The following is a 22,469-nucleotide window of genomic DNA, read 5'->3' on the forward strand; positions in this document are numbered from 1 at the left end:
ATTAGGGATAGGGCGTTAGCTGGCTGATAAAAAAGAAAAAGAGCTCTAGAGCCATGCAAATTGAAGGCCAACAAACATGACCTCAAGCGAGCTAATCCAAACTGATAGAAGTTAGAACTGAGCCGAGTTGATGATGGTAGTTTGGTCGTTTGGGTTTTCTTTCAACCTTTTTGAGGGATCTATTTTCTGAGCATACTGAATGGGGAGAGCATGTAAGGCTAGAAGAGAGCCTGAGCTTGGCTTTTTATTTAATTCCTCTATAAAAAATCAAATACTACAAAAAATTAGAGTTATTTAGTGTAAATTTTTGTAAAGAGTTATAATATATAGGGTATACAAAAATATATGTAGTTGTGCTTCTCCCTCTTACATTATGGATAAAAGTGAATGTTTCTCCTACATGGCTGCTAAAGGAAACGAGCGTATCCGGCTCTTCTCGATTTTCCTTTCTTGCTTATGACGATGAACTCATATGAAGTGCCACCAAAGAGGCATATACCCCATCATTGATGTCCATCAGCACATCATGTGTTCCCTTCTCTCCAATCACACCATTCTTCACCACTGCAATAATATTAGCTCCTTTGATTGTGGCAAGGCGGTGAGCGACGACAATGGTTGTTCTATTTACCATCACACTGTCAAGAGCATCCTGCACTACTCGTTCGGACTCTGCATCTAGTGCACTTGTGGCCTCATCCAGCAAAAGGATTTTAGGGTCCTTGAGAATAGCCCTCGCAATGGCTATTCGCTGCTTTTGGCCTCCCGATAGCTGTACTCCTCGTTCCCCTACGGAGGTGTCATAGCCTTGTGGCAGCGACGATATAAAGTTGTGTGCATTTGCTGCTTTTGTAGCTGCAATGATCTCTTCCTCCGTAGCACTACCCCCCTGGCTGCCATAAGCTATGTTGTCACGAATGGTTTCGTTAAACAGGATAGGTTCTTGACTTACCAACCCCATTTGTTGCCTCAACCAACTTAGTCTCAACTTACTGAGTTCCACACCATCGAGTAGCACAGAACCTGAATCTGGATCATAAAACCTCTCTATGAGGCTGATTACTGTTGATTTCCCACTTCCACTCTCTCCAACCAAAGCAACAGTCTGCAGATTAAAATTTCTTTCAAATCAACTAAGTCAAATGCATAAGAGAACCAAATGTTTTAAGATTAATGTGAAGCATATAAACATCGAAGTAGTTTAAAAAATTATAGGAAATGCTTATTTGTTAAACAAAGGTTGATCATAGGCTCAAACATTAGCAAGAGATAGAAACAAGGAAGTCATATAATAGTATGATGATGACTATACCTTTCCAGAAGGGATGTTCAAACACAAGTCTTTGAAGATTTGCATGTCTGGACGTGTGGGGTATCTAAAGCTAATATGTTGTAGCTCAATATTCCCTGTTACAGAAGGTAATGTGGTGCCCGCATTGTTGCTTGAATCTATCTTAGGCTTGCTGTCAAGCATTTCAAATATTGAAGCTGCTGAATCCTTAGCTTTGTTCGTGTCTGGGGCCAAGGCACTGGTTTGGGAAACCCCAACTGCTGATATTGTTAAAGCAAAGAAAACCTACAAAAAATCATTAATTAGAGTTGGAATGACTGGAGTAGATAAGAAAAGGAACAAACAGCTCAGATTGTACCTTGAAAACTTCGCCAAATGTTGCTTTCCCATGTTTAATAAGAATAGCACCTATATAGAAACAAAATGCATTTGTGCAGAAGAGTGCAAAGTAAGAGAAGCCGAAACCTATTCCACTTATGAGTCCTACCCGAACTCCGTTTTTCATAGGGCCCTCACATTTCCTTTGATACATATCCATCACCTTATTTTCAGCACAAAATGATGCAACAGTTCTAATGCTGCCAACAGCATCATTTGCCACTTGACTTGCTTCTTCATACATCACCTGAAAACACTCACAACATCATTAGTACATATAATGCATATGAGAAATTTGCAATCCTAAGTGATGGATTGCGTGTGCAGTCTCATTGATGAATGTGGATAAAAGAAAAAAAAACATCATTTTAAAAAAGATATTATTGTAATTTTTTTTAAATATAACTGTATGCGCTTGCATGAGCAGTTCCTACTTGGGGACTGTATGTAGACTAACTCAATGCATATTTCTTCATAGATTGCAGAAGTTTGAGGAGAAAACTAACCTTGGCATCTGCACTGAACCCCTTTGTAAACCTCGCCTGAATGAACCCTTGCATTAGCACCAATGGCAACACAGCTAGAATTATAAATGCCAATATCCAGTTAGCTGTAAATGCTATGATTATTCCGGCTATGACTGTGGCTATATTTTGTACAATTTGGGCCAAGGCATCACCAACAAGACTTCGGACCGTGGAAGCATCAGTGGACAATCTTGCACCAACTGCACCGCTGAAAATTGCAGAAGAGAACATAAAAAAGGTTTAAGTGAGCAAAAAACTTGGACAAAAGGATTTTCATTTGTTTGACAAACCTTGAATTTGCAGGATCGTCGAACCAACTTATTTGTTGGTGCACCACCTTCTCAAATGTCAAGGAACGAATCCTTTCTATTAGTTTTCCTCCTGCAATTCCAAAGAAGTAATTTTGCACTGGAATAGCCACTAGAGCTATGCAACCCAAAGCAAGATACACAAGTGCCCAAAATCTAGAATCCTTCCGTAGCTGACTTGGAGGTTCAAAAAACATGCTAATGGCTGATGAGAGTAAAAGGCCAAAAATTGGGAATATAACACCTTGTATGGCTGCAGCAACAGATCCAACTAGCAAAACTGGAATCTCAGTCTTGTTTAGGTAGGCCAATCGTTTAATGGAAACCTTTTGCCGCTTGCCAACATCTATCTCCTTTCTTTCAAAATCCTCAGTTATTTCATCTGTCTCAAGCATAGTGATTGGGCCTCCAGGGAGAGCATAGTTAATTGTGAATGATGAGCGCCTGCTGCTACCAGATGAACCTCTGCTAATGGATCTCCCTAAAGAGAATCTTTGGCTCCCTAAACTTTCCACTGTCTTATCTACATCGAAGAAACTTGTATGTGTCTTGTTAGCAGTAGTGATTTTGACGTTTTCTTCTTTTTTAGCTCCTTCTTGTAGGCTAACTAGCTGGGAGTAAGCACCATCCGGATCTCTTATCAATTTCTCATGAGTTCCTAGAATTCCAGTTTCTCATAAAAATTAATTATTGGCGTAATTTAGCAATTTAGGAAGGAAAATGAAAGGTTCAATTTTACCTTGCTCCACAAGTTTTCCTTGATGCACCACTGCTATAATGTCAGCATTCCTAACAGTTGTCAAGCGATGTGCAACAACCAAGGTTGTCCGATTTGACATAATATTTACTAGTGCATCTTGTACAATGCGTTCAGACTCAGCATCCAATGCACTTGTTGCTTCATCAAGAAGCAAGATTCTTGGATTCTTTAGAATGGCTCTTGCAATGGCAATTCTTTGCTTTTGTCCACCAGAAAGTTGGGTTCCATGCTCCCCTACCATCGTGTCAAGTCCCTATAAATTAAACACATATGGGTAAACTCAAAATTCAAACATTTTTCTTAAATTGTAACTAATGAAATATCAAGTTGACAAAACAAGGGATTGGGTTTACCTTGGGTAGCTTGTCTATGAATTTTGCTGCATTAGCAAGCTCAATGGCTGTTCTGATCTCCTCCATAGTCGCATTTTCCTTCCCATATGCTATGTTTTCCTTTATGGTAGTTGTAAACAAATTGGGTTCCTGACTAACAAGGCCAATCTTCTCCCTTATCCATCTAAGCTGCAACTGCTTCAAATTGACACCATCTATAAGTACTTCACCAGCATCGGGATCATAAAATCTTTCAACTAGGCCAATCACCGTGGATTTCCCACTTCCACTTTGCCCAACTAGAGCGACTGTTTTGCCGCTTGGAACATACAATGAGAATCCAGAAAAGATCTGAACATCTGGCCTTGCAGGGTATCTGAAGTACACATCTTTAAGTTCAATTTCACCCTTTATGTCTTCCAACATAGCCCCACTTGTGTCATAGACATCAATCTTGGGTTGTCGGTTGATTGTTTCAAACATTTTATATGCTGCAGCTTGCCCTGATGCAAATGCATTCATACTTGGGGATGCCTGACCCAGAGACCTAGCAGAGAGTGAGTGAAAAATAGGTTTATGAGAGTGAGTGAAAAGTTGGGCAATCAATTTGGATTGTCTAAATTAATAGTGATATGAGCTATAAGTGAGCGTGGATGAATTTAGAAATAGAGAATATGCTATGGAAAGAAACTTTCATGGAAATTATTGAATCAAATGTGTTAATCTACTCACATTCCACCAGTCATGACTGCCATTAGTACATTGATTACTTGTCCACCATCATATCCTCTTTCAATGATAAGTTTGGATCCATACCACACAGCGAGTCCATAACTGCAGAATACGATCGCAATAACCACACCAACTCCTAGTCCTGAGGCCAATCCTTGATGAACTGTGGCAGTGTAGGCGATTCTCAACTTCTTGTTATACTTCTCTATTGCTCGCTTCTCCCCAGTGAAGGAAGCAACCTTGCGCAATCAAATAGAGAATCAGGAGATTTGGCATTTTGGAAAAGGCTCTTAAGAATGTTTGTGAATAATAGTAGCGATTATTAGCCATGACTTACTGTTCTTATGGCTCCAACTGTTTGCTCTACTACGTTTCCAGCATCTGCATAAGCAACTTGTCCACGACTTGACATTTTTGACATGATAAGCGAAACAGCCCCACCGGCAATTACAATAGGAGGTATACATGAAAGCAGAACTACCGTAAGAAGCCACCCTTTTGCGAAGGCAACCGCAAATCCTCCAAGAAATGTAGAAACAAATTGTACAAACTTCCCAACCTGCAGTCAAAACACTAACAACTTGTTATCTGTGCTTCCAATCCTACAAACTAACATGAAGTTGGGGAAACTAGAGAAAATCCAATAGGAGACGAAAAAGTGGCAAGCACTACGTAGGTATGAGTGAGAATACCACATTTAGATATGTAAATTAAGACTATATATATAATGGAAAATGGAGCACTACCACAAACGTTCTCTTTAAGCAAGAAAGACGTGTACCTTTTCACCCATGGCGTCTTGAATGAGAATGGTATCTCCAGACATCCTGCCAATGACCTCTCCAGTTGTTGTCTGAGTGTCAAAGAAGGCAATGTCCTGTCTTAATATCGTTTTCAAGTACAAACCACGGATACGGGAGGCTTGTCTTTCTCCTGAAACCGTCCAACAAGCCACCTCTACAACATTTGACATAAAGTGATCGTTTAACTTTTTTATGTTAATTGAAAATTAAAGAGAAATAAGTCATTAAGTAGTAACACTTGAATCTAAGAGCATTAGCAATGATGTCCTAAAAAAATACCCAAGAAACAAATGCAACTGTGTAAGAGAGAAAAAGAAAATATAATGCTCTTACGTAGAAATGCAACAATTCCTGTAGCTATCGCCAAGTATACAAAATCAAGTGATACCTGAAAATCAAAGAGGCACATATCAATACATAGTTAGTCAACATGATGTCTTCTTAGTCAACTGTTTCTAATCTTTCATTAACAAATGTTGAAAGTTGACGCGAAATATTCCAAAATGGTAATAAAAACTGATGTTCTCTCCAGTACATTACGTTATAGCTTGTCTGTAACAACTTGATCTTGTAATTTAAGGAATGAGACATAGATAATTTTTATTGGACCTAAATTAATTTTAATGGATTATATTGGATTAAAGCGCATCTAATAGCTCATTTCAATTAGTATTAGGTCCAAAGATTTATTTTAAAAGTCCAAAAGTATTTATTGGACGAGTTGAGCTCATTTTTAGAATTTAAAATTGACTCGTTAAGATTGTTAAGTAACTAGGCCCGCGAAATAAGCCTAAGACCCAAAACCCACAAAACAGGCCCAACTCGTGTGCATCTTCTTGTCCTGTGAAATCCTAAATTCAGACCTGCTACCTTAGACACCACAAAGCATTGCTCAACTGTTCCTCCCTCAAGCCACGTCCAAGGCAGCCATCTGTGCCACATTGATGACCTTAAAACCACCACAAACTGTTGCAATCACCTCTAATTCAAGCTTGTTGCATGCCATAGATGGAAGCCGAGCCCCACGTTGCAGCCTCTCCCGTCCTACATGTCAATAACCACTGCACTCAACCTCACAAAAACCCCTTGTTTTGTAATATCGAAGCAGAGCATCCACCGTAACAGTGAGCTTGGTCTCCCTCAGCAGCAAGCACAACCTCTAGACTCCTGTAGGCCTTGGATGCAACCTCACTACACCAAGCGAAGGCCACACCCCTTAGTCCTCCCTTAAAAGAGCCAAATCGTAGACCCTATTTTCACTCCCTGCAATAGTGGACAGTCCAGCATGTATGTCTAACTGACCCAATTGCTCGACAATCCTTCCAAACACTTCAGATCACCGCATCAGTCCTCCCATAAGCCATGGACTCGGCCTCGCTAAACCATAAGATGTTAATACACCTTCTATCAGCATCGTAAATCATGAAAGATTTCCCTTGCCGAAGATCATGTCTCACATGCAAGGCAACAAGCAATTTCTTCAAATTGTATAAAACAACTAACACACTTATTTATATATTATCAAACATATCCTAGTAATCATGGGACTCATTTATATATTGTACTCTCTGGAAAGTTTTCTTGTGTAGAATAATAATATTTTTGCACCATATTTCATTTTACGGTATCCAAGCCCTACTGACACACGTCTTTTTTTTTGCCATACTTGTTCATGGCTTCTTCGTCTTCCTCCCGCACAAATGTCTCTACTACTCCACCAAACTACCTAGCTCCTCCTACCAATATTACCCACCTTATCACTTTAAAACTAACCCATACAAATTATCTTCTTTGGAGGGCTTAACTCCTTCCTTACCTCAAAGGACAACAACTCTATGGCTTCGTTGATGGTACTCATCCACCTTCATCTCCAATACCCAATCCAACTTCCTCTAAAAATATTGATTCTATCTTACTTTCCTTAAAAAAGGCTCCCTGTCCATTTTAGAATTTTTTTCATAAAATGAAATAATTTGGAGGCACCTTGGCTACAATTGACTAACCACTCCCTGATAGTGAACTAGTTAGCTTTGTCCTTGCAGGACTTGGATCAAAATATGACTAGAATATGACCCCTTGATCACTTTTATTACTACTCGAATTGATCAAATGACCATTCGAGATGTTTATGGTCATCTTCTCAATCTTAGTTACGATTGCAATGATAACACACCACTCCAGATCTCACCCATGCTAAACCACCACTACTTCCAAATGCTCTTCACTTTGTGGGCATTCTCACAACATTAACTCGTCAGGTTCTAATACTCGAAATAATTTCCAGTAGTCCTCTCGATCACGTAGAAGAGGACGTGGTCGTGACCCATCACCATCAAATGGATCTCGACTTACCTACCAAGTTTGCAACAAGCCAGGTCACATAGCCCTCAAATGCTATCATAGATTTGAACAAGCATATCAGGCAGAACAACCTAATTAGTACTAGACATTCATCTTTTCAAATTCCTCTGCCCCTAATCAAAATTGGTACCTTGGCACAGCAACTGCTCACCATCTTACATCTAACTTTAATAATTTGACCTTTCACGCATATGAGTATGTGGGAAATGATCATATAAAAGTCATCAATGGTGCAGGTTTACCCATTTTCACACACTGGTGTCTCTAGCATTTCCTCTCCTTCTAAATCATTACTTTTTAAACAGCTTCTTCAAGTTCCTTTGATTCAGAAAACTTATTATCTGTCAATAAATTTACACGTGATAATAATGTTTTCTTTCAATTTCACCCCAATTTTTTATGTGTTAAGGATCACACTATAGGGAACCTCCTCCTCCACAGACCAACTAAAGATGGTATTTATTCTTTCTCTTTGCGCTTTTAGCCATCCATAACCAAGGTTGCTTTCATTGGGAAAAAAGCATCCTGCCAAACCTGGCACAATTGACTTGGTCATCCTTCTCTCCGCATGGTCAAGTAAATCTTATTTTCAAATAGCATTCCAATATCCTCAAATAAGGCTCATTCTATTTGTGACTCATATCAACAAGCAAAGAGTCATAGGTTTCCCTTTTACTTGTCTCCATCTAGATCCACAAACATTTTAGAATTAATTTTCTCTAATGTTTGAAGACTTTACATGTTGAGAAAATTTTCTATAAATTTCAATTGTTTGTGAAGCGTCAATTTGGGACTAAAACCAAAGCAATCAAAACAGATTGGGGGGTGAATATCATCGCTTAAATACATGTTTCTCATTTATGTGGACGACATCCTGGTCACTGGCTCCTCTAAGGCTGCTATTGACAATCTCATCCATTAGCTTCGAGTAGATTCTTCCAGTTAAATATCTTGGCCACCTAAACCTTTTCTTGGGTATTAAGACATCTATGCAACCTGATGGTATTTCCTTCAATCAGTCTCAGTATATCTATGATATTCTCCAAAAGACCAACATGTCTAACGCAAAACCTGTATCCACACCAATGTATTTGTCTAAATTTGATCGTGATTCTTTCTTAGATCTATCGAAGTATTGTTGGAGCCTTACAATACCTTCTCCTCACTCGACTGATTAATTGTTGTTGTCAACTAGATTTTTCAATATATGCAACGTCCCATTGTAAACCATTAGATTGCCATCAAGCAAATTCTTCACTATTCCAAATCCACCCAAACTCATGGGTTGTTCATTAGTCATACTTCATCATTTAAATTATAAGCCTACTCTAATGTAGATTGGGCAGGGTGCCTTGATGATTGTCGTTCTACTAGTGGGTATCTTATATATTTTGGCACAAATCTTATCTCCTAGAGCTTTAAAAAATAACAAATTGTTGCTCGCTCAAGCACTGAAGCTGAATATAAGGCACTTGCTAACTCCACTGCTGAACTAATATGGTTACAAAGTTTTCTCAAGGATCATGGTGTTTTCCTTCATTAGCCACCTACCTACCTTGTGGTGTGACAACATTGGTGCCACTTATCTCTCAATCAATCCGATATTTCATGCTCGTATTAAGCATATCGCTATTGGTTTTCATTTTTTCTGTGAACATGTGACCCTATAGCAACTGACTGTTCATTTTATTTATGGAAAAGATCAATCGACATATGTCCTCACCAAACCATTAATCATGGCAAAATTCTCTTTTTTATGAGACAAGCTCAACATCCCTCACTCCCGTCGAGCTTGAGAGGGCATGTTAATACACCATCTGTCAGCACTGTAAATCATGGAATTATTTCCGTCGTTGAAGATCATGTCTCACATGCAAGGCAACAAGCAATTTCCTCAAATTGTGCATAATAGCTAGCTCACTTTAGTGCATTATATGTAAAACATATCTCAATAATCCTGATTATCTTATAGTGTGTATATTGTACTCTCTAGAAAGTCTTCTTGTGTGGAATAATAATATTTTTACACCATATTTTCTTTTAAAGAGCACCAACCTGCGGCGATATTGCACACAGTTCCTACACTGCGTTAAATAGAAGCACAATTCTGTCGCTGCATGCCATGTCAGACCACCTCCCTATTTGACTTGGCCATCGTAGCAACTGCGCATCCAACACCACTACACCCATAACCCGTATGCACACCATGCAACTTGGCTCGCCTTTGTTCTCTTGGTATTTAATCTCTCTCTCTCTCTCTCTCTTTCAATGTAGTTTATGGCTAGTGGGTCATAGGCTAAGCCTAAGATTAATGTCAGCATGCACGTGTAATTACGGGTTTATGTTAGGAACATGTTTGATATGCATGGAGAGGATTACTATTTTCAAGCACACCAAGGTCACGCGTTTATCTATATAGGTCACATGAGTTTGCATGAATTGTTTAAGGCTGATGATATTATGATGAAACCAAGAGAAAATAGATGTTTGGAGGAAGAAATATTTAGAGTTTATGAAGTATAGGTTATTTGACTAATTCGGGCTTTAATTACAAAGTACGTGCATAATTAGAGATTTTTGTATCATTGAGAATTGACACAAGTTATGTTCCTATTTTAAGATGAGGATTGATATTTGTTTGGAACTGTTGTGATAAAATTCAGAGAGTTTAAAAAGTTCATGTAAGAGGTGCTCCTATGATAGAATTTACTGAAACCTCATTGAGGTTGATTTTATGAAAAACTTACATATTTGGTTATGAAAACAAGTTATTTTCTGCACTAGTCTCTGTATCTAGACTCTAAAATTTGACATTTTATTATGACTGGTATAGACATGAACAATTTTTGTATTCTGTTTCTCTACTGCATAAAATGTGAATATGAAATATGAAATATTTGATCGGATTATATGATATTTATTTGCTCAATACTTTATTATGATATGATATTGCATCTGAAAAATCATGAGGCATAAGATCTTATTATGCTTTGGTTACAACCCTGCCACGGGTTATAGTAGTGGCCTCTGGCCCTACCACGGGTTATAATTGTGGCATTTGTTCTGTGTGCAATTACCTTGGTGATATGGTGATTTATCACGTTCTGCTTGGCTAACCACAGAATACACAACCCTACCACAGGGATAAACATGACTTTTGTTTTGAGTGCATGACTTGGGTGACAAAACATTAATTTATGTTCTGCTTGGCTAACTATAGACATACATAACTCTACCACGGGGGTAAACATGGCCTTTGCTTATGTTTATGATGTTTAGTTATGCTTGTGCCTAAAGTCTTTTATATATGTATTATTATATGAAATGTTTTTGAAAATATCATGACTATTTTTTAGAATGATTTGTTTCTGTATTCTGTAACTAGTTCATGTTTACACATTAGTATAAGCTCGTTGCTTACTGAGTCAATGGACTCACACTTTTATCCACAATTGTTTTTACAGATGACGTCGATGATTGTGACAGGATCATAGGTGGTATAAGTGGGTTTGTCCAAATTAGGAGAAATTTTGCAGAGTTTAGTTTATTTTACTTGGAAGGATTTTTGAAACATTTGGTTTCTGGAGGACTTTTTTATGTATTTAAGTTTTTATTATTTCAGGTTAAAGGGTCACCCCGGTACGGGCGCGACATTGTCTGTAATATCTCATTTGCACCAAAAAGTAAACATGCACCCATGCAGTCATATACGTACACATGCTTAATATCACTCATGTCTCTTTCGCAATTAAATTGTTTTCTACGCAGTTTCGAATAGGTGGCATTTGAAAGCCAAAATACGTATAAGCTTCTTCAATGATCTCCAATATTCTTCTTTTAATTTTTTGTTTCAAAGTGAATCAAAGATCAATCTAAACTGCACCGTAGATCGTTTAGGTAATATATACACCATTCAGTATTTTGATTATATATATAAAACCCTCAAAAGTTAGAAGCGAAGATCAAACAAATTAAAGAGGAAAGTAAAATGAAAGAAACCTACGTATTAAACATAGTGTAGAGAGGTGTACCTTTGACACTTGCTTGATGACATGAGAAGGGTCCGAGGCACCGAATGAATTGATAAGCTTGCCGAAGATGAGTGTCATGAGCGGCTGCGAAAGCCCGTTGGCCGCGGCGCCTATCGTGCCCAGAATCATCAAGACAACGTCGAGCGAGTCCGCAAACGAGAACAGCTTGTAGAAGGAAACCTTCTGTTTATCGATTTTTGCACCTGATTTGTTGTCTCCTCCTTTTCCATCATCATCTTCTTTCATTTGCTTTGTGACCATCCTTCTCTTCTCTCTATCGGTGCTGGTGCATGCACTGGTTTCGATCTAAAACTGAAAGCGTTTTTTCGTGAGACAAACAAAACAGATCACGCAAAACAAAGAAACATAAGGATTGGTTTGTGGTAATGCATGTATATATATTTATATATATATATATATATATAATAGCATTGAAGAAAGGAAGTGTACGTCTGTACTTTCTGTGGGCAGAGACACTCTATGGTTTTCTTAAAATCAAGCAAAAAGAAAAAGGTACCACAAACTAAGAAAGAAAGAGAGACATACCAGCAGAAGCTCAGTTATTAGATCGATCGAGAGAGGGAGAAAGAAAGAGAAAGAGTGAAAGAGATCAGGGGGGAGATAAGGAGGGAGGGGAAGCAACAAAATGATGTGGGGTTAATATATACAACATATATATATATATATATATTTATATGATGAAGAGTTTGGAGGTAATTTGGAGTCTTTTAGCAGTGACGTCCTTAATTCACACCTCCTGTGTACCACTCATCTATTTTAGGTAAATGCCATCTATATATTTAGACGTTTCTTTAATTACTACGTACGTACTCAGCTAGCTTCTCCTAGGATCACTCCCTACCTTATTTGCTTCGTGGTTCTTCTCCTTGATAAATCAGACGTCTCTTAACACGTATGACATGATTAATTGATTTGTAAAAAATTCAAAAATATAATTTTTTTTTTTAATATGAAATGTTAGCGTCCCAAAAGCATGAAAAATGGTAGATTTTATTATTTTTATCATGTTATTAACACCCCCTCATGTGTGAGTCTATTGAATTATGAAATAATTAAGCACTTCATGAGGTGTTCGACAAAAGTCTAGAAAGAAGAATTCCTCTGTTTTTCATTCCTTCAATTTTCTATATTTTACAACCGTGACTTTACAATGCATATATATAGGAAGATTACAACAACCTTGATCATTCCATGAATTTCGGATCAGTTGTGAGCACCTGTCCTACCAGAATGCTGTTCTTGTTACTAGAATATTCCTTATTGCTCTGCTGTGTGCTTTTTCTTTAACAGGGTCAATCTTTCATTCAATGAGTAGGTCTAACACATGAAATATTTAATTAAATTGGATGAAATGTAGAATCAAGATTCGAACTCAAGACTTCTGTTCTGATACCATGTAAAATCACTACTTATTCCAAAAACTTAATTGATAAGAAGAAGTAAATTTTATTATTTATATCATATTCTTAACCTAGCTAATGGATGTTGTACTATGAATACGAATAAGAATAACGATACTTTGATTGCAAAACTTCCCATAAGTTTGGGTTTTTTTTTTTTTTTTTTAAGATGAATTTTTCAAGGATTTTGTGAATAACTTAATAAGTAGCACTTTAACCATCTAGCCAAGAAAAACGCCATCAGGAATACTATAATAATAAATATATCAAAGTTTGAGCCTTTTTCTAATTAAAATCTGTTAAAGCCCTTGCCCAAAGTAATTAGGCTAAGCTTAGGCTATATACATATGTAAATTATCAATACAAGTGATCTCGTATAAACAAAAAATTATTCCTAAAATAAAAGGTTAAATTTACAACTTATTAATTAAATTGAGAATTTTCTTGGCCCATTTGGTCAATCAATATTCAATAAATTATATAGTAAGCTCTATTTAATTGTTGTTGTTGTTGTTTTTTTTTTTTTTTTTTTTTTACTTTTATTAATTTATTTTCTTGAGCCTTATATATATATGTATGTGTGTGTTATGTGACTATATTCATGATATTGGTCAGTAGCTTAATTATGTCAGATTTGAATAGTAAAATCATCTCAATTCATTTAATTATTATAAAATTTTTAATTTTTTAAATAAAATATAATAAATAATTATAAAAATAATATTATAATAATATTTTATTCAAATTTTAACTTTTATATCATTTCAACTCACTATCCAAATCAGGCCTTACACTTCTATCCAAGGGTGACAATTCAAAAAAAAAAAAAAAAAACACGAAATTGTTTTTTCATGACTAACTGGGGATGCAGCTAGCCATTTCTGTCATTTTTCAGCCGAGTACGAGTAGTCCTTGTAGCAGTACTTCCAATATATATATATATATATATATATATGAAATTTAAAGTGCCTCCACTTTTGGGTTTTCTTTATTTGCTATATATGCTTTACTGTCACCATGCATGCGTTGCTTCTATATATGTTGGGCTCTTTGTTGTTGTACATGTTTGCTGTACTTAGGGATGTAAAATTTTCGGTCTGGACGTAAATATTGACCAGACCGGATTGACTAAACTATAAATATATATTTTTAAATATTTTTTTTATAAATTATATATATTATTTTATATAATAGTTATAAGTGAATTACGTAATTTTCATCTAAGTTATGACTATTGAAAATATAAAATGTTAAATATATAATTATTAATTAACTAATATCAATTATCAATTTTGATAATTTTGAACAACTATTTTTAGGCTATTTTTAAGTAAAAAATATGTAAATAAAGTCAAATAGCTTTATTATTCAAAATTATAAACATTGTGAGCTTTTATTTTATTTTATTATTATTCTAATGGGCCGAGAATAAACATTGCGGGTTTTTTTGTATACTTCAAAAATGATGAGGTTTTGTGTGTAATTGGCCCCCATTGGAGACTGGCTTGGACCAATATAGACTGACCATACTAATAGCTAATAGTCCGGTCCAATCCATTAGGGGTGATCGTCTGGTCCGGTTTGAGAAAATGATGAATCGAAAGTCCATCATCCCCTCGACCGAACTGGACTGGACCGGACCGATTTATATCTCTAGTTGTATTGCATGTGGCCAATATCGGTAGTTTTATATATTTTTTGTGGGTTCTTTGTGGTTGTATTATTTAGATGAATTGTTAGACCTTCGTTCCTTATTTGTACATATTTTCTTAGTAAATTATTGCCTTTTTTTTTTTTTTTTTACTTTCTCAAAAATAGAAAATAAAAGAGCAAGTGCGATTGTCACCTTTGCTTACTAAATGTTAGACACATTAGCATACCCTAATTAATGTAATTATCTATGGGAAAATTACACTATTGATTTGGTCTTTGAATTACCAGAAGAATATATAAGGTTGGAGCCTTAATATTTTCTTGAAAAAGAAAAAAAAAAGAAGATAAAGATAGTTTCATCACATTTAATCATTATAATTTTTTTAAATTTTCATACAAAATATAATAAATAATTTAATTTTTTAAAATTTTAAAATAATAATAATATTAAAAAAATAATTTTTAACTTTATCTCAATTCATTATTCAAATCTCACCTAATGTTGCATAGAAAAGGTAAGGCTACCAAAATCTAAGCAAAGGACACAAAGCCAGTGGACCACACAACACTTTGATGCATATGCAACGAATCTAATTGCTTTTAGCGTATGAGCCCAAAAGCCCAACTGACAGAAAAAGAAGTGCCAACAAACTTAACCATTTCAATCACAGGTAGTTGAATTTGGCATGAATTTAGCAAAATATTCTCTAAGAATATATATATATATATATATATATATATATATATCATGATACCACTCTGGGCAGTGCATGGGTCTAGCATTTCTGGTGAAAATTCTAAGAATTTTGGTGCACAGAGAATGTATAGGTTGGGCATGTATATGTTTATAGAAATGACATAAAAGGAATTGTTGGGATCAATATCTTATCTGGGGAGAGAGTCGCAATGGATAAAGACAAGGGACAGGAACAAGGCTATGTCATTGATCACAACATTCATGAAGGTCGATTTCAGATTGGATGTACCAATTGGCCTGGCCCCTGTTGTTGTGTTCATGCCCGCCCTTATTAAAATCTGGCACCAAGTATATGTATATATGCATCATTTGGCATGGTGGGTGGTCCTGTTTATGGACTCAAATTTTCAATATCCTTAGAATTGTAGATATTGTAAGAAAAATGATAAATAGGCATTACTTTTTTAGAACTTTTACAATTTTATTTTAAAGGGAATGCATTTTTAAAAAGAAAAATTTTATTATTTAAGTCGATATATAGAGTATGGCTAATAAAGTGTTTATATGATATAATTTGATTTAAAAGATAAATTTTAAATTTTGAATATTATAAATAAAATTTTATCACTTAAGTAATGTAGATGATATACTTTACATACCAGTTTAAGAATAGAATGATTTTAAAATAAAAAAGTTGAAAGACTATCATTAATTTTTAAAAATCTCATCTTTTATAAATGAGAAATAATATTTATAATCATAAAGTGTATAAATATCGTGTATTTTTTTTTAAAAAAAAGAGAATAAATATAAAATTTATAAAAAAAAAATTAATTTTTTTAATGATACATTTCACTTTTTTTTTTTTTTAAATAAGTATATTAATATCTTGCATTATTGCTCTATGTTTGACATCTCATAATTGTGTCTTTGTCGGTACTTTTCTTTAAATATCAGAACAGGCTACACGGATACCTAACAAGTCATGACTTTGGCCGCCTTCCATTTAATCTAGAATTCAAGGCTAATCAATGGTTACAATGTAGGGGAAGGGTAGTTCAAAAGAAAAGCTGTCGAGGATTACTTCAAAAGAGAAAAAGAAGGCCCACGTACAATTAATTTTGTTTACTTGCTCAGGTGGTGAAGGAAGAGATTGGAATATAAAGGAGGAATCCTTTTTTATTTTTTATTTTTCCTTGAGATTAATTAAAAAGAAAAATTGAAAAGAAAACTCAAAAAAGAAGGAAATAATTTTCAACTTTTGGTTAAGATTAATTAGAAATTCATAGAGGATGTAAACATGGTAATATTCTTGCTTAACAAACATGTTATTATAAAGAGAGTTTAGACGAATTTATAGAGAGTTTATAATACATAATTGGATGTAAAAAGTCGAGCGATCATAACCCTATTGTAACGCCACTTAAAAAAGAGCGAAATATTTAATCTACAAACATACCTTTAAAAATATATAATAATCCGAAACAGATAAATAGATAACTAATGTAGTCTAATGTCTTTAAATGTTATACTTAATAATTAAATATATGCAAGAGTGCTTATACATTTACGAGTAGGGTTTCACATGAAATCTATTGTTCATGTAAGATTTTCATTAGTGTATCTGCAATCATCTTATGATTATATACAATCCAAACTTAAAATAGAAGCACTTTAAAGAAACGAAAAGCCAAAATTCATAATAGATACAAACTCTGAAAAACTCGCCAATAAACATGTGCATACAAAATTTTGAACTTATGGTATCTTATTTATATTGCTCATCTCAAAACCATTGCGCTATCTATTGAAATTTGTTGAGAGTGTAATTCACGTCACAAGGGTTAGTTTGGATACATAAATTATCTCACCTCATCTCATCTTATTTTATCATTATAATTTTTTTTTAAATTTTTATATAAAATATAATAAAAAATTTATTTTTTTAAAATTTTAAAATAATAATATTTTATTTAACTCATCTAAAATAATCTCATATCATTTTATTTTATTTTACTATTCAAACGAGTGTTAGAATCATTATACGCTATCGAGGATTCCTCTAATTCTTTTTTTATACATATTTTTAATCTTTTTAAATACTTAAAAAAATTACAATATGATTATTGAACACTTTTTAAATCATGAAATAAAAAATAAAAAAAAATAATCGGACCCATAATCGGTAAGAGTAGCTTTTTTTCAAACATTTATTATAATTTGATGTGTTGGATATTTTTTCATAATGATGAGCACGAAGAACAAGTGAACCGCGTAATATTTAATGCCGAAAGATACGATATCGTTTGGCGATCTTTATTACTGTGATCTGTATACCGTACAATATCTAGCTTTTTAAAAAAAAGTATATAAAATGAAAAAGGAAAATGCTACATGCCCGCTGGGGCTCCGCTGGGCATGATTTATTTTAATTTTTTTAATATAAATATTATTAATAATTTTAAATATTTTAAAAAATAAAATAAAAATTATAATATTATTAAAAAATATTTTTTTAATCAAGAAATAGAATAAAAAATAATATTTATTTTACTTCGTGATTAAGGAAGTATTTTTTAATAATTTTTTTTTACTTTCTGATTAAGAAAGTGTTTTTTAATGATATTTTAAATTTATTTTATTTTTTAAAAGTGTAAAAAAAATTTATATAAAAAATAAATTAAAAAAATACACATAAAAGAGTACATATTAAGCCCAACAGGAACCCCAACGAAACTGTAGCATGTCCATTTTAAATATTTAAAAAAATCATAATATTATTAAAAATACTTTCTTAATCATGAAGTAAAATTAAAAATTATAAAAAAATATTTTTTATTTTACTTCGTAATTAAGAAAATATATATTTTTTTACTTTCTAATTAAAAAAATATTTTCTTAATAATATTTTAAATTTATTATTTTTTTAAAATATTAAAAAATGTTAAAAAATTTATATAAAAATTATTTAAATAAAAAATATATAAAATAATCCTACAGCCCCCAGCGGGAGCTCCCTCCCGCTGGGGCTGTAGCATCACCCAATGAAAAATAATAATAAAATAAATCTTTAAACTAGTTAGGACGCGTGGACAACGCGCGCGGAACGGAGTCAAAACTCAAAACCTGAGACGACAAAGACGAAGAGGCAGTTTCGAAGACAGAAGGGCGGGGTTTCGTTTTCAAACCAAACATACTTGTCTCGGATACGCAAAAGCAACCAAAACATTATTGAAAAAGAAAAAAAACACAAACACAAAACAACTCTCTCTCTCTCTCTCTCTCTCGTAATTCGTGCACCAATCTCATCACTCCGTCCCTGCACCAACCAAACCCTCACTTTCCTTAAACCCACATCTCTCACCATCTGGGTTCGAGGGTTTAAGATGCGTTTACTAGTTCGAACCCAAGCCCATGCTGGCCGTGGCCTTCGTCACCTTGTGATTCAGTTCCCTGAGAGATGGTTTGTGCTCAAAAGGTATAATTTTCCTACCAGGTTTTGTTATTACTTTTGTTGTTGTTGTTGTTTTTCTTTTTTTTTTTTGGGGAGGGGGAGGGTTGATTTTTACTCTTCATCTAGGGCTGTGAAAATCTCTGTTTTTTCTTCTTGTGAGAATCTGAGTTTTATTTCGCATTGTGATGGTACGACCCTTACTGTTTACCAAGTTTGGTTTTCGCCATTTGTGATGATATGGGTTTTCTACTTTATCAGCAAAATGTCTCCCATTTGCTCGATATTTACATCTTTCTCATGCTGATCACCTCTTGATATGTGGATTTGCGGTATTTTGCAATGTAATCTACGAGTGCTGCCCTAAGGTTTTATTAAGGATACTAGATTTTACATATACATCGTAGAATGTTGAGATAATTTTAACAAGTGAGAAATTTTTGGTAAAACACGTAGATTCCTTGTAAATATTGCACCGAGAAATCTGACCATTGTGGGATACAAACAATAAGACTTGAACCATCAAAGGAAAAAAAAACGCAAAAAGAATAGGAACAGTAAATCCATATAACACTCTAACTGGTAATGGAAGGCAATAGGAAATTCCCACTGCCCTGGAAGTCTCTTGGGGATGGTGGGAAAGAGATGCAGAGAGAAATCATAAATTAGTGCATCCGGAAATGTGCTTCACTTGGTGAATTAACATGGGGTGGATGGGTTTAGTGTTGTATCCCCTGACATGGACTGAATTGACTACATAATAGGCGCACCTGTTTGTCTTGGAAAACAGGAGAGCAACTGAAGAAGTGTAAATTATACTGGCTAGTGGGTCCATCGCAAGTAAGTGCATTAATTTATATACATGTGCATTGCATCCATGTACTCGGTCCAATGTAGTATCTGAATTCAGGTGCATGTTATGAGGGAGCTGGTTTCTGGATGGTGGGTACATTTATCATCTATCCTTCCAACTTGTCAAATGAATGGAATGGAAATTAAAAGGAGAGAGGAATTATCTTACTGCTCCTGATTGGTGGTTAGGTAGATGCTTTGTGCATGCAAGGACATAGAAAAATTTATGTCTAATGGTAAACATCCCCCTCCCCACAAAAAAAAAAAAACAAAAGAGGAAGAAAGGTTTCCATACCTTCAAAAACAAATACATAATTCCCCACCCCCCTAAAAAACAAAAACAATCAAGGAAAAAAGTTTTCCATATCTTAAAAAAAAAATACTTAATTGGTTTGGCTCTACAATTGAAAATGAACCGAATCCTACTCTGTGCGAGGATGAATCTCATTTCGCAATACTGGAATTAGATTACTTCAATAATCCACTGGTTATATGTCTTTCACTAGGCATGGTCAATATGGTTGGGCCTTGGATAGTCCTTTGTTTCTAGCATACGAGCTCCATCACATATTTTAATATTTTGGTAAAACTGATTGTTTATAGAGGATAAAAAATATCTGTCTAGGTGTAGTCTAGTGGTCAAAGAGTGGGCCTGAGATGAATTGTAGACATAGAAATTTTGATTTTGTACTAGGAGTTCCCTTGGATTACCTTATCTATACATGGTTGTTGTTGGTGGGGTTGCGTATGTCGGATTTTACTCTCTAGAGGTTAGTTCGAAGAGCTTCCTTGCCTTGGTGAGGTTCCACTTCAAAAAGAAAAAAATTCTTATTCTTTACATTATTAATCTGGTGCAGTGGTGTGTATTTTAGCTTTTCTTTTCATAATCGAGAGAAATCTATACCATCTTGAAGTTCCAATTTTAAATTTTTTTGACCCTAGCTTGGTGAATAACAACGATGCCACTTGGAGGTCAATAATGTGGTTGCCCAGAGTTGAACTTGATGATTTGGGATTTTTTCAAATCAGCATAACAAAACTATAAACAACTCCTCCCCATGGTGCAACAAACCAATACCCAGAGTATTTTTCCTTTGGAAATGCAAGTTGACATTTTCGGGGTTGATCATGCTTCTGTAAGTTTGAGGGCCTGGATATCTTGCTAGTTTTTCTATGTGAAAACAGTTGGCAAGATAAAGCTAAAGAAGTAGCATGGCTCTGAAGTATGCAATAGGAAATGTGTAACCTTGTAAATGTTTATAGGACCATATCCAGATGTATCTTTTTTCAAATTTCTTTCCCCCTTCTATTTTTTATTTTCAATTTTTACACCCCTTGTTTCTTTCAAATCCGACGGTTTTAACGACAAACCCATAGGATCTTGAACGATATTCAGTTTTTGCTAGAGACTATATTTGTATTTTCTTTGTTCTGGGATAGGAACATAAGCAAATGCATGCAAATGTATGTGCATAAAGATACGACAACTTAAGGGATACAAGGCATTCATGTGTTTAGGTACAGCTACATGTATTCTTTGTCTTATCTAATATAAGAGAGTAAGCATGCCATGGAGTCCCCATGTCAATACAAGTTTGCGAAACATGTTGAATATCTCTAGGCAGCTTGAAGGTTTATTAAATTATGATCATATATGAGTTTGGAGATCAGTATCAGTTTGTGTGGGGAACCTACCATTTTACTACTACAGAGCAAAGTTGCAACTTCAACAATGTAACTTTGTATTATATTTTGACTGAACTTTGTTTGTGCTATGGATAGTGTAGAAGTTTGTTTGTTCCCTTGCAGTGCTCTTTATCCCTGTTGAATTGACCTTGATGTAGTTATCTTTTGACATGCTGCTTATCATAATCATTTCTTGACAATGCTTCTTGGTCCATTTATGTTAGGTTCAGAGATGTTAACGATGCCTGCTGTAAGGGTTGTGCTCTATTCCAACATAATAGATGAAAAATTTCTCACTAAAAGGTACTGTTGGAGTTTATGCATTAATATACTTCAGGTCTGGAATAGGGAATGAAGCCATTGGTCCGCATGACATAGCTATCTTTGTATCATATTAAGATTCACTTTACATTTTTTTTTTTATCTATTTTGAAATTCTTTGGATAATAGATGCCTTGCTGCACCTTCTATTTCTATTCTGTTTTGTTTTTGAGTATTTACCTAGTGACTGATTTGAATCCTCCTCTCTCTCCTCTCTCCCTCCCTTCCTCCCCCCGTGTGGGCACCATTCTATATTGGATTCTACAATTTGTTAATTTAAAATGTATGCCTCTGTGCCTAGTGGTGGTGTTGGCTGGGAATGTCTTTGTGCCTTGGTGCTCCTTTCTGGATATGGTGACCTGCTTCAAATATTTACTCAATTTGTTTAGCTTTGGATGTTGGTTCTTTCCTTTGAAGTTAGTGCATGGACTTAACTCCTAGGGAGTGGCTCACATGGTATAGGCCTAAGGCTTGGAGGTATGGTCCCTCCAGGTCTAAAGTTCAAATCCCATTGGGTGCAAACAATCTTTAGGGACCATTGGATAGAAGGATTTTCTCTTTGAATTACTTGAGGTGCATTTGCGGGAAACTCCTTATTGAGAGCCTGTGCAATACTCGGGATCAGTCAAGATGTTGTTTTGGACACTCGGTGCTAATAAAAAAAAGTTAGTGCATGGACTTGCCCAACAAAAAACTAGGGTCTAAAAGAATTAATTGGCAATGTTGACTTTCATCATTGAGAATATCAACTAACAGTGGAGATTTCTTTCAAGTCTTATTAGTTACTTTCAAAAACAAAATACATGTGAATCAGGTTTTACTATATGCGAATTTTTAACAGTATTCATTTTTAGATGATTGACAC

At 34.8% G+C, this 22,469-nt stretch overlaps 1 protein-coding gene and 1 long non-coding RNA gene across 2 annotated transcripts; one reads left to right on the top strand and one right to left on the bottom strand.

Annotated features, from left to right (window-relative positions):
• Positions 1-213: 213 nt before the first annotated feature.
• On the bottom strand, positions 214-12,189 carry LOC108998061 (ABC transporter B family member 9). The gene is made up of 13 exons (XM_018974496.2): positions 12,070-12,189; positions 11,524-11,835; positions 5,465-5,519; positions 5,110-5,285; positions 4,666-4,887; positions 4,329-4,567; positions 3,618-4,143; positions 3,244-3,517; positions 2,487-3,162; positions 2,176-2,404; positions 1,650-1,916; positions 1,313-1,576; positions 214-1,105 (listed from the first exon to the last, which is right to left on the bottom strand). The coding sequence occupies exons 2-13, from the start codon at positions 11,782-11,784 to the stop codon at positions 455-457; spliced, it is 3,840 nt and encodes a 1,279-aa protein (XP_018830041.2). The 5' UTR covers positions 11,785-11,835; positions 12,070-12,189; the 3' UTR covers positions 214-454.
• Positions 12,190-18,479: 6,290 nt separating this feature from the next.
• Positions 18,480-21,979, top strand: LOC108998046. The gene is made up of 2 exons (XR_001997269.2): positions 18,480-18,772; positions 21,508-21,979. It is a non-coding gene; the product is annotated as an uncharacterized LOC108998046 (long non-coding RNA).
• The last annotated feature ends 490 nt before the right edge of the window (positions 21,980-22,469 follow it).

The sequence above is a fragment of the Juglans regia genome, chromosome 3 (assembly GCF_001411555.2).
Source record: "Juglans regia cultivar Chandler chromosome 3, Walnut 2.0, whole genome shotgun sequence".
NCBI classification, from domain to species: domain Eukaryota; kingdom Viridiplantae; phylum Streptophyta; class Magnoliopsida; order Fagales; family Juglandaceae; genus Juglans; species Juglans regia.